We start from the raw sequence: 13,059 nt of genomic DNA, 5'->3' as shown, positions 1-13,059 counted from the left end.
AACATAAAAAGAGATCACGTTAATATGTAAAACATACGAGTTGTGCAATGCATAGCCGAATTAATTATAACGGTTTGTGTACTGATACTGAGTACACCGAGTTGCAGGGACAGGGACTGCGCGCGCGCACATACACTAAAGCCCTTTTATATACACAGGATGAGAAAGATATCCGGGCCGTCGAGGGCCCGTGTTTTCGTCGTGAACCTGACGTTGAGTCAGACGAGCTGCGTGGGCATCGACTCCCACCCATGACCCAACTAATGGGAACCCTCACTGCTCTCCATCTCTCCTTGCTTGTCATCCAGGCTTTTCCAAATGTGCTCTGGGTATATACGGAAGCATCTTTCGCATTTGCCGCAATTTCTGCACCCCGCGGGTTCCCAGCAACCGCTATAGACACTGAACTCCCAATTCCCGTCGTCCGTCCTTGCCCTGAGCCCACCGTATGGCCCTGTAGCAAGATCGTATTTATCTACGGCCGCCGGAAAGTCAATAGTGTGCTGCGGCTTGCTCCGGTTTGCCCATGTGTGCACGTCGACACCATGTCGTTTGCCTGCAGCAATGACTTTCAGGAAGCAGAGTTTCTCTCTCGGCGGAATTTGGCGGTAGAAGCGGGGGTAAGCAGGCTCTAGATGGTCGATGATAATAGCCTTGAGGTCTTTATACCTCCCACACTCGATCACCCGCACGAGACCATCTTCTAGGCATTCCATATCGTCATATTTGTTGAGAGTGAACTCGCCCACTTTCCCAGATATGGCGAGAGCTTGCATAGTTTCAGGGAAATTCTCAAAGGTGGCTAACGCTTCCTCAAGGTCAGTGTCCAGGCCAATTCCGAGTTCAACATCACCGCAGTTGAGGGTGATATGACGTAGGTTCTTGGCGGCTTCCCAATAGTCGACTTGAGACGGGATATAAACGTTGCACCGGTAACCGCCCAAGGTGTGGGGGTTGTAAAACATGACGCTTTGTAAGGATTCCGCGTGTGCTTTCGCCAATGTCTCGGCTACATCATCCATGTTGTCAACGGTAGGATAGTTGTCGTTGGGTTCGCCACGAATAGCCATTGATAGCAGATTTCGGGGAGCTCTGAGCAGTGCCTGTTGGAAGTCACTTTTCAGGCCATATATAATGTCAAGGTAAAGATTTTCCACCGAAGAACAACGGGGAGGGAGGCTGTACTTGATGGCAGCCGTAGAATATCCTGAGTCGTGGCCATACAAATCGTCCTGGTCGAAGACTTCATTACTGAAGATGTCGTTTTTGGGGAAGCCATTGTCTGGTATGTCGTCCAAATCAGAGTCGTCGGAGTCGTCGGACTGATCCATTATCAGTTCTCTAACATACAGGGACACAATGTTGGGGAGATGGAGGAAGCTGGCAAGTGATGAACGCTCTATATAAGCATCGTGGTCGTCTATCCAGGGAACACCGGAAAGCACCCCAATAGCGACGTCGCGAAGAGCCAGGAATCCCAGCGGCCACGAGCGGGGCGTCTGGACAAGGTTCCAAAGGGCCGACTCCATCCAGACGAGGCTAGAAGCAGATTCTGATTCGTGATCATTGCCCCGCCTGACAAACTTGAGGTCGCGTAGGCGCGGGCATAGAGAAAAGAGCAGCATCTTTATGAAGCCGTCTCTGCCTTCCTGGAGTTCGCCTCGTGCCAAATCGACTCGGGTTTCGGAAATGCACCCCTGTAGACACCCGAGATCAAGGAAAGTCTTCATCTCATCTTTGGAGAGGGGCGAGTCCAATGGCACGCTGTCCTGATCGAAACGCGTCTGCTTCTGCAGCTCAAAGGGCCTCCAATCCGCCCAAGAAGCCCTTGTTCCCCAGACCTCAAACGACCGTACGTGCCATGCTGCAATTGGGCTCGTAATTCCACAGGCACTGCGTAGTAATGTGGGGACAGTGGATGGCAGGAGGTCAGAGGATACTCTGTACTTGTTGTAGGCGTCCTGATGGTCCTGAAGAATGTCGTAGGAGCAGCTGGCGAATAACCTGCAAGTGGAAGCAAAGTCACAATGCGATGCGGGGTCGATAAAGTTGATAATCTGGATAATGATTTCGTTTGAAAGCTTGAAGAATGGGACCTCAGTGGTATTGTGCCCTGGTTGTTGTCGCTCGCCGATGTGACCCGACATCGTATCGTGGGATATATGTCTAGATGCCCATCCTAGGCCTGCAAAAGAGTGACGAATTGGAGAGAAATAAATGTAGATGAGGTAGATGGAGCCTAGAGGTCTTGTATCCAAGCGGAGTTGTCAATTGCCCAGTGTCGGCGCAGACAAGTGAGCACACAGACAATGATGATATCCCTGTCGGTTGATTGACTTGTGTTTTGGTTGCGCAAATGTAGACGAACACAATGGGAATACGGATACAAAATGTCTCTTATATACACAAGGGAATCTCTTGATGGGCCAGCTCATCATCCTCACGCAACTAACTAGGCAGCAGACTGTTGGTGGGTCAGTTGTCAATTGCCAAGGCCTAAAGACCGTCCCATTCAGCACAGTAGGCCCTGGCAGAACGGCTGTTGGTTGCAACATGTGGTAAATGTGGACTCGGTCTCTTCAACATTCTCCGTCCTCATGAGAGGCTGCAGATGCCAAGCCAATCTCGTCCGTTCTCTGGGGCATGTTGCCTGGTCTAGCCCAATGTTGTTCGAGGTCGCTGCCACGCCGCACAATATCCTGCTATGTAGTTGGCAGACCTGGGAACATGAAGCCATCTGATCCACCGTGGTCATAAAGTCTAGCATGGAGTATTGAGCAGCAGCTCCCACGCGAGTGAAGATTCCATGCTGTGTTCTAGGAAATTCAAGGCACAATCAACATATCTTATTCTATACTAGCAGCCTCCATGCGACATATTATCCGGTTAATAATAGGGAGTGTTCTCCTTCACCAACTCGCCATCCTTGTCCGTATCCTTGAACAGCAGCTCGATGTGGTTCTCAACAGCACGAACCTTGACAGGAACTTTGTATACTGCAGTGCCTGTAATGCCGGCAGTGGCAGTATCCAGCGCAGTGGTTCTCTCAGATTGGATAGCCAGCGTCGTAAGCTCCATAATGCTGTCCCACCACATGTAGCTAATACCGGAGGCGGCTATGATGATAACGTGTGGAATAGCAAAAAGGCAGTACAGGAGGAGAATCGCCACCGCCGCGTAAACGGTTTTGCTCTCCGGCCCGTATCCGTACCCTTTCAACTTGACTTTGACAGCAGAGTGAAACATGCCCGACGTGTCCACATTGTCCGTGTTCCAGATCTGCCCACCCGGTCCGAAGAAGCCCTTGGGCAGTATCTCCTCGTACCTCTCTGGATGCGATGGATCCGGAAGTGTCCCCTGCAATACTGCGTTGTACCCTATCCTGGCCAGTCCATTTGTCGTCATGGCGGAGAGTAGATGTTCGGTTGTATTTGGCCTGGTTGGATCCCCGGCCACATTACTGGCATAGACTAGCTCTTCAAAGACAGTTCTGTTCTCCGGAGTGGCCGTGGGATTGAGATATGTTGCCCAAGCGGGCTTTATCTTGATTGGCGTAGCAGGCCCCTTGTCGTCTTCTGGCCTCATATCTGGTCGAGACATATCATGAATTTCGTTCTGCACGGTCCATGTCCGTTCCCGGTCGCGTGTATTTTCTATAAAAGGGTAAGACCCGGTCCATCGTGCAGAGATGGAACAGCCCATGACAGTGGTATTCCTATGGCCATCCACCGGATCTCTTGATGGGGATAAGGCATCTCCAGGAAGGACAACAATCGCCGCCGCCGAAGCCCCCAACTGTTCCGGACTGTCGATAAAGTGTACAGATGGAGATGTTCGGTTGAGTAGGTCAGCCAGTATGGGGTACGTTTGGCTGACAGTTTTGTTCATGTCTGTGGGAGAGCGCAGGAGGATGGCGACCTCGGAGGCGTCGGAAGCGTTGGTGGCAATTTCCTGCGCTTCGCAGTGGACTCCGGTCCATGGCTGTAGAATTCTTGTTTGAAGGCTATTCTTCTCAATGAAGAAGGTAGATTTCTGCCGCCAATGGTACGGTCGACTAAATGACTCCAATTTATATTCGACGGTATCAGTCCACAGTCGGCCTGCTTGCAGGAGTGCATCGGAAATGCAGAGCTGCGCCGTGGTAGCCCGGCTGTCCACAGTCATCGCCGTCAAGGAGTATTTACCGGGGATGGGGAACGGTGTCAGGTCACTGAAGAAGGTACTCTTTCTCTCCGACTCGGGGACTTCTGTTTCGTTCCTCACCAGAGCTGCATATCCGCTCTTGAGGGCCTCCCACCCCCCGGCTGGGCATGAGCGATCTATTAGGTCACCATCAGGTCCTCCTGGGCCACCTTTGATGCAGTGCTCTGGGACATTTGATGCATCCAGAATGGCTGGCCAGATCTCGTCATGGGTGGAATTCAGATAAAACTCCGTGCCGCCGACATCCCAGTCTCCCATTCTGGGAATCATCAACACCGCCGAGGCAGGCCCAACCAGCGGGACCAGAACTGTTGCCAGAATCAAGGAGGCCACCAGATACCGTCCACAGCTGGCTTTTATCTGCTTTATCGATCCCCAGAGTTCACGGGACCAGAGGAAATGGACCTGGGTGAACTCAAAGCCGGCCACGAGGGTGGACAGGGGCACATCATGGCCGGACAAGACTTTTCTCCGCAGCATGGTGGAAATGATCACCGTCAGCGAGCTCACCATGGTCATCTCGTGGACCTTGGCGGCAAACTGTAGTGCGTTGACCTTGGCGCTGTCCTGGCCGGACAGGCCCGTCAACTCGCTGCCGATATAGTACCCTCCCAAGTTGAAGTAGAGCAGCACAATGCAGCCAAAGATGGGAAAAAGATGCGCCAACAAAGAAAGTGACGCAACCTTGTGGCTTTTGTAGACGACAACCTTGGAATTGCCGTTCCTAGTTCGTAGACGAGGCCATATCGTCCCAAGAATGGTGACCCCGAGGAATCGTTGGATAGCTTCCCATGTTGATACATGGTTCGAATCGCTCCCCCCCAGACTCTGGCCGCATATATTTGGTTCTTGTTTTGGCATCGAGTGGGGCGATAGTCGCGGTCTTGGTTGTGAAGGTGAAGTAGGGCGTGACGGTAGTTCTGGGTCCGGCACAGGGCCCAGATATCTCGGACATGGTGGCCTTGTTGTCTGCCTAATGCTCGAGTGGTTTGATTGTGAAGATGGCGGTTTCTCATTCCATGTGTCCCATTTAATGGTCTCCCCGTCAGCAACACTACCCTCAGGTAGGTGGAGCATAGATCCGGGAGACGTAGTGTAAGCAGGAGATGTCATTGTGGACGTGCCAGGATGTCTTTGTCAATGATAGATAGGCGATACAAGAAATCCTCCATGGAGCTGCACCATTGAGGTTGGGGGGCGGCAATGTCATTTATTTTTATCTTCGACCTTCGATCAGGCTCCCAGAAAGACTGGCCGCAAGGTTGAGTTATGTGTCAATCAAACGCCGCCATCGGGCAATCCCAAGCCGCCTGCGGATAGTCGACACGTAAATCTATTGGCTAGGTCTCTTCATGGGCTGCACGGTTATTTCCATTTTTATGGACGAACTGTTGCCCTGGGGTTTCTCGTCCAATAATAAATAGTACATTCCATTGGTATGGAGGCGATGCTGCTCTACTGCATACAGACTGCAGTGCCCCATTCGTAGTGCTGGGGTGCTTTGCTGACCAACACCAACATTGTCGCATTCCTGTCACGTGATAAGAACTGAACCGCGCCCAGATTTCGGGGAATACGAGCCTTTCCCGGCCTTGAATTTTCGTCTTCAAATGATTCTGCTCGTCCGGCATGGACTGACCCACGACCCAAAGTTGGGCCCTAAGCTAGCCAGGCCTTGCACCCCGATCTCTCTCTCTCAGCGCCACCAGTGACACCAGTGCCCGTGATGGCCAAGTCATCATCTCTATGGGGTACTGTTTGCGACACTGTAGGGAAACATCGCTGATGTGCTCGTCCTCGCGCTCCAGGGCCAAGAAGGCTGAGGAACCTGATGGGGGCGATCCGTTATCCTAAACGCCGATCAGCGCCTATCCGACTCGGCCGTAGCCGATTCTGCTACCCATACTCCGTAGTTCAGAGAGCACTCTTAGGCTATATATAAGGCCTCAAAATATGCGACCGCATGTCGAGCCATCCATCTTGGGGAGTTGGCGACAGCAACCGTTGCATGCAATAATGATGGGCTCTGGGTGCACTTGGTGACGTTAAGTATGTGGTGCCTGACGCCGAGTATTCATTGGGCAGGCAGCGGGAAACAGATCAGATGCAAATTATTTATATAGACGCAGATGCAAGGGGAACCACCATCTGTCTGACTGCAGTTCAGCTGCAGGCCCTTCCCTGTTCGTGCACATCGCGCTGCACTGGCACTGGTGGGGGGAAAAGCAGGGGATAATTTTGAAGGGAACAATAAACATATTAATAGTAATGAGTAAGGACTGGCTTGCGATCATGGCAACCCCTCACAAGATCCCAGACAGTGACCCTCGATGCACCGCTCAGACCTGGGAAGCCGTCTAATCCAACGTAGCCATATCTAACGTTCATGTAGGGTCTAGACGAGATATTCGGCGGTAGGGAGCCGCATCGCGCACGACGTCCCACAGTCTGTTCGAGCCCGCCGACTCGGATATCACGCCGCAAAACCCCAAGTTCACTGCCCTCGTCCTTTAACCGTATCGCATTATCATCAACGGCACCAGCTCAATCGTTCCCAGCGCATTCCATCACTTCGAGACGAGACCGCCGCCGCGAACAGAGGGATATAGGGGCCTGGACGGGCTCGGTGGTGCCAATCTTTGGATCGTAGCCGACGATGACTGGGCCCGACGCATGACGATCGAGTACAAATAAATGAAGATGCTCGGCCTGTGCGAGGAGGAGTTTGCAACTATCGCCAAGGGCCAACTGCTTCTCCGCGAATGGAGGTCAGACACCGTATTCCAGGACAGGTAGTGGCGGGGAGCACGCATGCTGCAGATCAACTGCACTCCGAAGACCTCAAGGCGAACCCCAACCTAGGTGGCGACACGAGTATCAGACATTACGGACTAACCTTTGTCGGCCCCAAATTTGTCTTCTGGGTTCTACACCCGGCACTGGGCGGTGATGGTGGTGCTTGGAACGGTCGTACCATGAGGCGGCTGACCGGAGCAGACTGCACGGACGAGTATAGATATACACCAATGTAAACCACAAGTCTTGATAGATTGGCGACTTTAGGCCAAGCCGGCACTGTTGTGTCGGCCAAAGTTGTAAACAAGAATGTTCTTCGTGTTCCTCGTGCCGTATCCAAGACGCATAGTATTCTTCAGTACCTTATTCAATGCATCATTTCCTTCGCATTCTTAGCATATCTTGTTCTTGCTGCACATGCAGTAGGCTGTATTATTCTATTGCTGTCTATCAGAGATGAAGCTCTGCAACAGGAGAGCCGACTTCTTCGGAGTCCTCTCCAGTGTCTCGTAGTCAGTGAAAGTCACGCCGAATCTTGGCCCGTAACCGTCCGACCATTCTGTAAAGTATCAGTTGTGTTCTGTAGTCATCCGTGCAGAGAGAACGTACCCAGATTATCCATGAGAGACCACGCAAAGTAGCCCGAAATCACAGACTCATCCTCTATAATGGACCTGCCAATGGAATTGAGGTGATCTTGAAAGTACCTCTGGCGGTACTCATCGTTGACTGATTCTTCGCAGGTCATCTTGTCCTCCCCAGGGCACGGACAGCCGTTCTCAGTGATGTAGATGGGCTTCCCGTAGAGACGGTATACCCTTGTCAGGTGTTTGCGAAACATTTGCGGACATGACCTCAGCCAGTGAAGCCCACTCTCCTCGCCGACGGGACGCCCCTCCTTGTTGGATTGCAGCTCGTCGACGTTGCCCAGGTAGTCCGAGTCAGAAGGGGGATCATCCCGGTGCCGCGCAAACTGAGAAGTGTAATAGTTCATGCCGTAAAAGTCAGTCTCGGCTTCTTGGAGAAGCGTAAAGTCTGACTCGGTAAATGTAGGTAGTCTTGTACCCAGCTGTGCCCTCATGCACTCTGGGTAATCCTTCTTCAGACTGCACATAGGCTATTAGCATAATATCACGGTGAGTCTTCAAGACAACTCACAAGATTGGGTTCGCGAACCACCCAATGTGGAATTCCATTCTTCTCTCCGCGGCCTCGGCATCTCGGGGATCCTGGCTGTCCCACGGCTCGAAAAAGTCACCGTTAAGGGAGATGCCAATTTTTCCCTTCTGGTGAGGCCGGAAATCCCGGTTGTACGCCGCCACAGCACGTGCATGGCTTAAGATCTGAGCGTGACCAGCAATCCAGGGCTCAGTCGTCGAGTCGCCTTCAGACGCCTGCGGATTTGTGCTGCTCCGACCCGGTGCATTGCCTCCTGTAGAGTATCCCTGAGACCGGTCAGACTGATGTGTCAGAACTCATGCTGCGAGGTATACCTACAAATATGGACTGAATCCAGGGCTCGTTGAATGTGATCCAGTTCTGGACGCGGTCGCCAAACCGTTCATAGCAGACCCTGGCATATCTCTCAAAGTCCTTCCCCGACTCCTCCACATTGAGCCACCCGGCGTAGCGATCGTGCAGCCCCTGGGGAAGATCCCAGTGGTACAAGGTCACCCAGGGAGTGATTCCCCGGGCGAGGAGACCGTCAATGAGCCTGTTGTAAAAGGCAATGCCTTTCTCGTTCAGGGGGTCCTCCCGGCCACCTAGGGGAATGATGCGAGACCACGAGATGGAGAATCTGTAAGCCTTTGCGCCGTACCTTTTCAAGAGGTCCAGGTCTTCCTCTAGGCGATGGTAGTGGTCACAGGCGACATCGCCATTCGCGCCCTTGGTGCGAGTGGGCTCCAGATGACAGAAAGTGTCCCAGATGGATTTACCACGGCCATCTTCTGCGACGGCGCCTTCAATCTGGTAGGAAGCTGTCGCGAATCCCCACTCAAAGTCGAGGGGGAGTGATGGTGCCATGGTGGTCGAGATGAATGATGCAAGTTGAGGTAAGAAGCCAGGGCTTTGAACTGATGTTGTTATAGAAGACCTGGCCCTCCTCCGCACGGCGATAAAAAGCTCACCTTGGCCTCTTTGAGGCGGTTGAACGATGGACACGGGCCAACGGGGTTGTACCGGTCGGACACGGGCATGACGGAGGAGACCCGGTGGTTCTGTGGACGGGCCTCCACATTTTCTCCGTATCCTCTCCGCATCTGCTAATTCTCCTGTATCGCAGGCGATCTGCCTTGGCCGACCCCTTGTCTGCAAGTCTCTGATTCTCCGATTCTCCGCCCCATATCCGTACGAACCGCACCAACCGTCCCCACGGGGAAGATTCCGCATTCCGCAGGGGTCTTGTCTTCTCCACGAGAACCACGATGGCGGTTTTCTACGGATCCTTCAGACTCGCATCAACTCCTGGCCTCGGTTGTGAGAACCATAAAAACGTCGGGGGAGCCCACCCTCGTTGACATCGTTGCAACTGACTAAACACTTGAAATAATACCTCCTCCCCTTTGTTTGGCCTCAATTGTCTGCCATGGCCCCTTCTACTGCCGCCAAGGCGACCGAGGGCGTCAAGCCGCCCATTGACATCAAGTCTGCGCCCCCCTTCTGGAAGCGAAAGAATGGAGTGCTGCTGTACTTTCTTCTCACATCATCTCTGCTGGCGAGCGCCACGCTTGGAATTGACGGGGTAAGCAACATTGTGGCCTGTCATTTTGAGAATCGATCATTGATGCTAACTTTGTCGATGCTAGTCAATGTAACAATTCCCCTCGGCTATGAATAACGTCAACTATACTGTGCTGACTTCGACTCCCCAGGACTAACAACATGCAAGTCCTACCTGACTGGCAGAGAAAATTCAACTACCCCAAGGGCTCAACTCTCGGCCTCTTTGGCGCATCGAACGCCATTGGCGGTGTTATTCCTTTCATATTTCTCAGCTGGCTTGGCGACAAGATTGGGCGCAGATGGCCGACCGCCATGGGATCCGTCATCATCATGGCTGGTGCTCTGATCCAGTTCTTTGCCACGTCCCTGGCAATGTTCATTGGCGGCAAGATTGTGCTCGGTTTTGGCTCGTCCCTGATTCAGATGGGAGCGCCCGTATTGGTCACCGAACTCAGTCACCCCAAGGAACGAGTCCAGGTCACGACATTCTACAACACGTCGATCCCCCTCGGCTATGTGATTGGCGCATGGGCGACATACGGAACCTTTCGAATCCAAGGCGAGTGGTCCTGGAAGCTTCCCGTGCTTGTCCAGATCATCCCTTCTGCGTACCAACTCTGCCTCATCTTCTTCTGCCCGGAGTCGCCCCGCTGGCTCGTGGCCAACGGACATACTGAAAAGGCACGACAGATTCTCATCAAGTACCACGGAGAGGGCGACCCCACATCCGAGCTGGTCAGCTTTGAGTTTACCGAGATCCAGCAGGTCATCACCAAGGAGCTCGAGCAGAATATGACATGGAAGGAGTTCTTCTCGTCCATCCCCAACATCAAGCGCATCTCCCTGTGCTTTGCCACGGCCGTCTTCAGCCAGAGCTCCGGCAACCTCCTCGTCTCCAACTACCTCACGCAGATCCTCAAGGACACGGGCATCGAGGCCGACAAGGACATCACCCTCATCAACTGCATGGTGACCCTCTGGCAGTACCTCATTGCTCTCACCGTCACCGTGTTCATCGACCGATTTAAGCGACGCACATTCTTCCTCACGGGCTCCGGTGGCGTCCTCGTCACGTTCATCGCCTGGACCATTGCAGCACAGCAGTACCTAGATCATGACTCGCTGCAGGGAGGCCGCGTCGTCCTAGCATGCATCTTCCTGTTCCAGGGCTTCTACACCTGCGCGTGGACCAACCTCATCGTCACATACCCGCTCGAGCTAGTGCCGTACCGCATGCGCGCCAAGACGTGGTCATTTGTTCTGCTCACTATCCAGGTGGCCTCCATCTTTGGCGGCTACGTTAACCCTGTCGGGCTGGAGAACATCGGCTGGAAGTTCTACATCTACTACTGCGTCTGGGTGGCGTTTGTCTTTGGGGTGGTGTACTTTTTCTTCGTGGAGACGAGCGGTCCTACTCTCGAGGAGCTTGCCTTTTTGTTCGAGGGCAAGTCCGAGATGGAGAGAAATATTCAGGAGGTCAAGGAGGCGAACGCGGAGCATGCTGAGCTAGAGGTTAAGGGTGTCTAATGCAAGGGTCTTCAGGCCTTATGACGAACGTGAGGCATTGATTTTATCAAAATAATATCGTCCCATGTAGAAAGAAAAAGAATCGACTCTCATAGAAAGACTTTTTCCTTCTCTATTCTATAAGTGCATTTTGGCAAATGCTAATATAATTGGTTTTTGGCATTTGGTGGTCCCCAGTGGTGAATCCTTGCGATCAAATGGTAGTGGCTGACTTCGAGTTGATACCCACATATCAAACTGCCAAAAAAAAGGATAGTCCATTATGTATTACGTATCGTATATTTTGGAAGTATATCTAACATATTACATTAAGCAACTCAGAATCTCGCGTCCAGGCTGTGTTTGACTGTTGCAGTTAATGTGAGTTGATGCTTCATGGTCGATGGTTAACGTGTGGTAATAACATAGGAACGTTTTGCCGCTTTTTTTTACATTTTTAGTTTATCTAGAAAGAATGAATAGAGAAGCTCATTTTAAGGAATCATTGTGCTGCTAGAACTTGGTGGCCGTGGGAAAGGAAGACGGGTTCTCCTGATTCGATCGGGCCTTCTGGTGCTCAGCCACGTTGGTATGACGTTCGCGCAGTTACAAAAGGATAAAGAACTGGCAGAAGATTGAAGATCTTATAGTCATCTTGCGTTCTATTAGTGGATTCTATCCCGTGGTCTCGCTTTTATTGTGATAAAATTGGGGTCTGAACGTACCAAGCCTCTTTGCTAACATCCATGGTGGCCCCCAAATCTATGTTGGCCCCCAAGGTCAAGTTACGTGGCGCAGTCAAGTTTGTAGATGAGGGCGTCTTGTAAATTGTAACGTGCAGACACAAGATCGTCAAAGGAGCCCGGGAGTTACTTGGCGTTGGACCTAAAATAGAGATATGCATATTCAAGATCAACCGATAGTGGAGATTGGATTCGATTACTGGTCACACAGAGCCAACTCTAAGAAATAGTTTAATATAGAGGTGCATTAGTATTGGTCCAAATTGGAAGGTATAGAAACGGATGACGTAGCAATCCCATGGCTTCAATGGACAGAATGAAGAGGATTGGATAGCATGATGGCCGTACATGGCCGTGCCGCGAATATGCAACTCGGCTTCCTTAAGGGTATCACTGAACTGATGGGGGCCGGATCATTGCTGTGCTCCAAATTCACTGAGTTAGAGGGAACAGGAGAGGCGAAATAATTATTGTCGAAAGTTCGCATAACCCTCCTCGAGGGAACTGAGCCACCACATAAGAGTATAAAAAGGCCTTTGATTCCAGCTTTGATCCAAGTACTTCAACCCATCCCCAAGACCTAATACAAGGAACATAACAAGGGCCAATCCAAAAAGCCTCTCAACCCATCTTCACAATGCAGCTCTCCACCCTTCTGTCCATAGCTATGGCTCTCACCTCGGCCACTGCGTTCCAGCTCTCACCCACCCACGAAGACGCAGCTGCCCTCCAGGAGGCCTGTGATACGGTCAGCTCTGCTACTTTTGAGAACCGCAAGGTCAAGAGAGCCTGCGAGTACGGTGGCTGTGATCCTTGCTATGAAGAGTAAGTTGGCTCCCTGCGAGACCAGTCACCTTTGGCACAACACTGACTCACTATCTAGATACGCGGCCTGCAGATGGTGCAGTGATGGCGACGGCTCGGGTCCCAGCTGCCTCCACTGGTAAGTAAACACTTTCGAGCAACATTCGAGGGCCCTTGTGGGAGTTTAGCTTACGATATTGTAGTCTAGCCTATTGCCAGAGCAACTGCTGCTAGATTATCATTCACCATGCAACCATCCTCAGCCGGCAAATTGGATGCATTC

General features: G+C 52.0%; 5 protein-coding genes across 5 annotated transcripts; 2 read left to right on the top strand and 3 right to left on the bottom strand.

Annotated features, from left to right (window-relative positions):
- Nucleotides 1-260: 260 nt before the first annotated feature.
- ACO1O0_009404 (uncharacterized protein) lies at nucleotides 261-2,147 on the bottom strand (the record flags this gene model as incomplete). The annotated part of the gene is made up of 3 exons (XM_083198753.1): nucleotides 261-2,004; nucleotides 2,027-2,057; nucleotides 2,141-2,147. The coding sequence occupies 3 exons, from the start codon at nucleotides 2,145-2,147 to the stop codon at nucleotides 261-263; spliced, it is 1,782 nt and encodes a 593-aa protein (XP_083046488.1).
- Nucleotides 2,148-2,886: 739 nt separating this feature from the next.
- On the bottom strand, nucleotides 2,887-4,948 carry ACO1O0_009403 (uncharacterized protein; the record flags this gene model as incomplete). The annotated part of the gene is given in 2 exon segments (XM_083198752.1): nucleotides 2,887-4,927; nucleotides 4,941-4,948. 2 exon segments carry the CDS (start codon nucleotides 4,946-4,948, stop codon nucleotides 2,887-2,889), a joined length of 2,049 nt encoding a protein of 682 aa, XP_083046487.1.
- A 2,488-nt stretch (nucleotides 4,949-7,436) lies between these two features.
- ACO1O0_009402 (glycoside hydrolase family 1 protein) lies at nucleotides 7,437-9,024 on the bottom strand (the record flags this gene model as incomplete). Its single annotated transcript, XM_083198751.1, has 5 exons — nucleotides 7,437-7,558; nucleotides 7,609-8,105; nucleotides 8,158-8,444; nucleotides 8,497-8,797; nucleotides 8,819-9,024. 5 exons carry the CDS (start codon nucleotides 9,022-9,024, stop codon nucleotides 7,437-7,439), a joined length of 1,413 nt encoding a protein of 470 aa, XP_083046486.1.
- A 562-nt stretch (nucleotides 9,025-9,586) lies between these two features.
- On the top strand, nucleotides 9,587-11,250 carry ACO1O0_009401 (general substrate transporter; the record flags this gene model as incomplete). Its single annotated transcript, XM_083198750.1, has 2 exons — nucleotides 9,587-9,742; nucleotides 9,907-11,250. The coding sequence occupies 2 exons, from the start codon at nucleotides 9,587-9,589 to the stop codon at nucleotides 11,248-11,250; spliced, it is 1,500 nt and encodes a 499-aa protein (XP_083046485.1).
- Nucleotides 11,251-12,609: 1,359 nt separating this feature from the next.
- ACO1O0_009400 (uncharacterized protein) lies at nucleotides 12,610-12,919 on the top strand (the record flags this gene model as incomplete). The annotated part of the gene is made up of 2 exons (XM_083198749.1): nucleotides 12,610-12,797; nucleotides 12,871-12,919. The coding sequence occupies 2 exons, from the start codon at nucleotides 12,610-12,612 to the stop codon at nucleotides 12,917-12,919; spliced, it is 237 nt and encodes a 78-aa protein (XP_083046484.1).
- Between the last annotated feature and the right edge of the window lie 140 nt (nucleotides 12,920-13,059).

The sequence above is a fragment of the Amphichorda felina genome (assembly GCF_050947745.1).
Source record: "Amphichorda felina strain 45539 chromosome Unknown scaffold_9, whole genome shotgun sequence".
In the NCBI taxonomy this organism is placed as follows: domain Eukaryota; kingdom Fungi; phylum Ascomycota; class Sordariomycetes; order Hypocreales; family Bionectriaceae; genus Amphichorda; species Amphichorda felina.
Note: the sequence above shows the minus strand (reverse complement) of the source record. Positions and strands in the feature narration are given on the sequence as shown.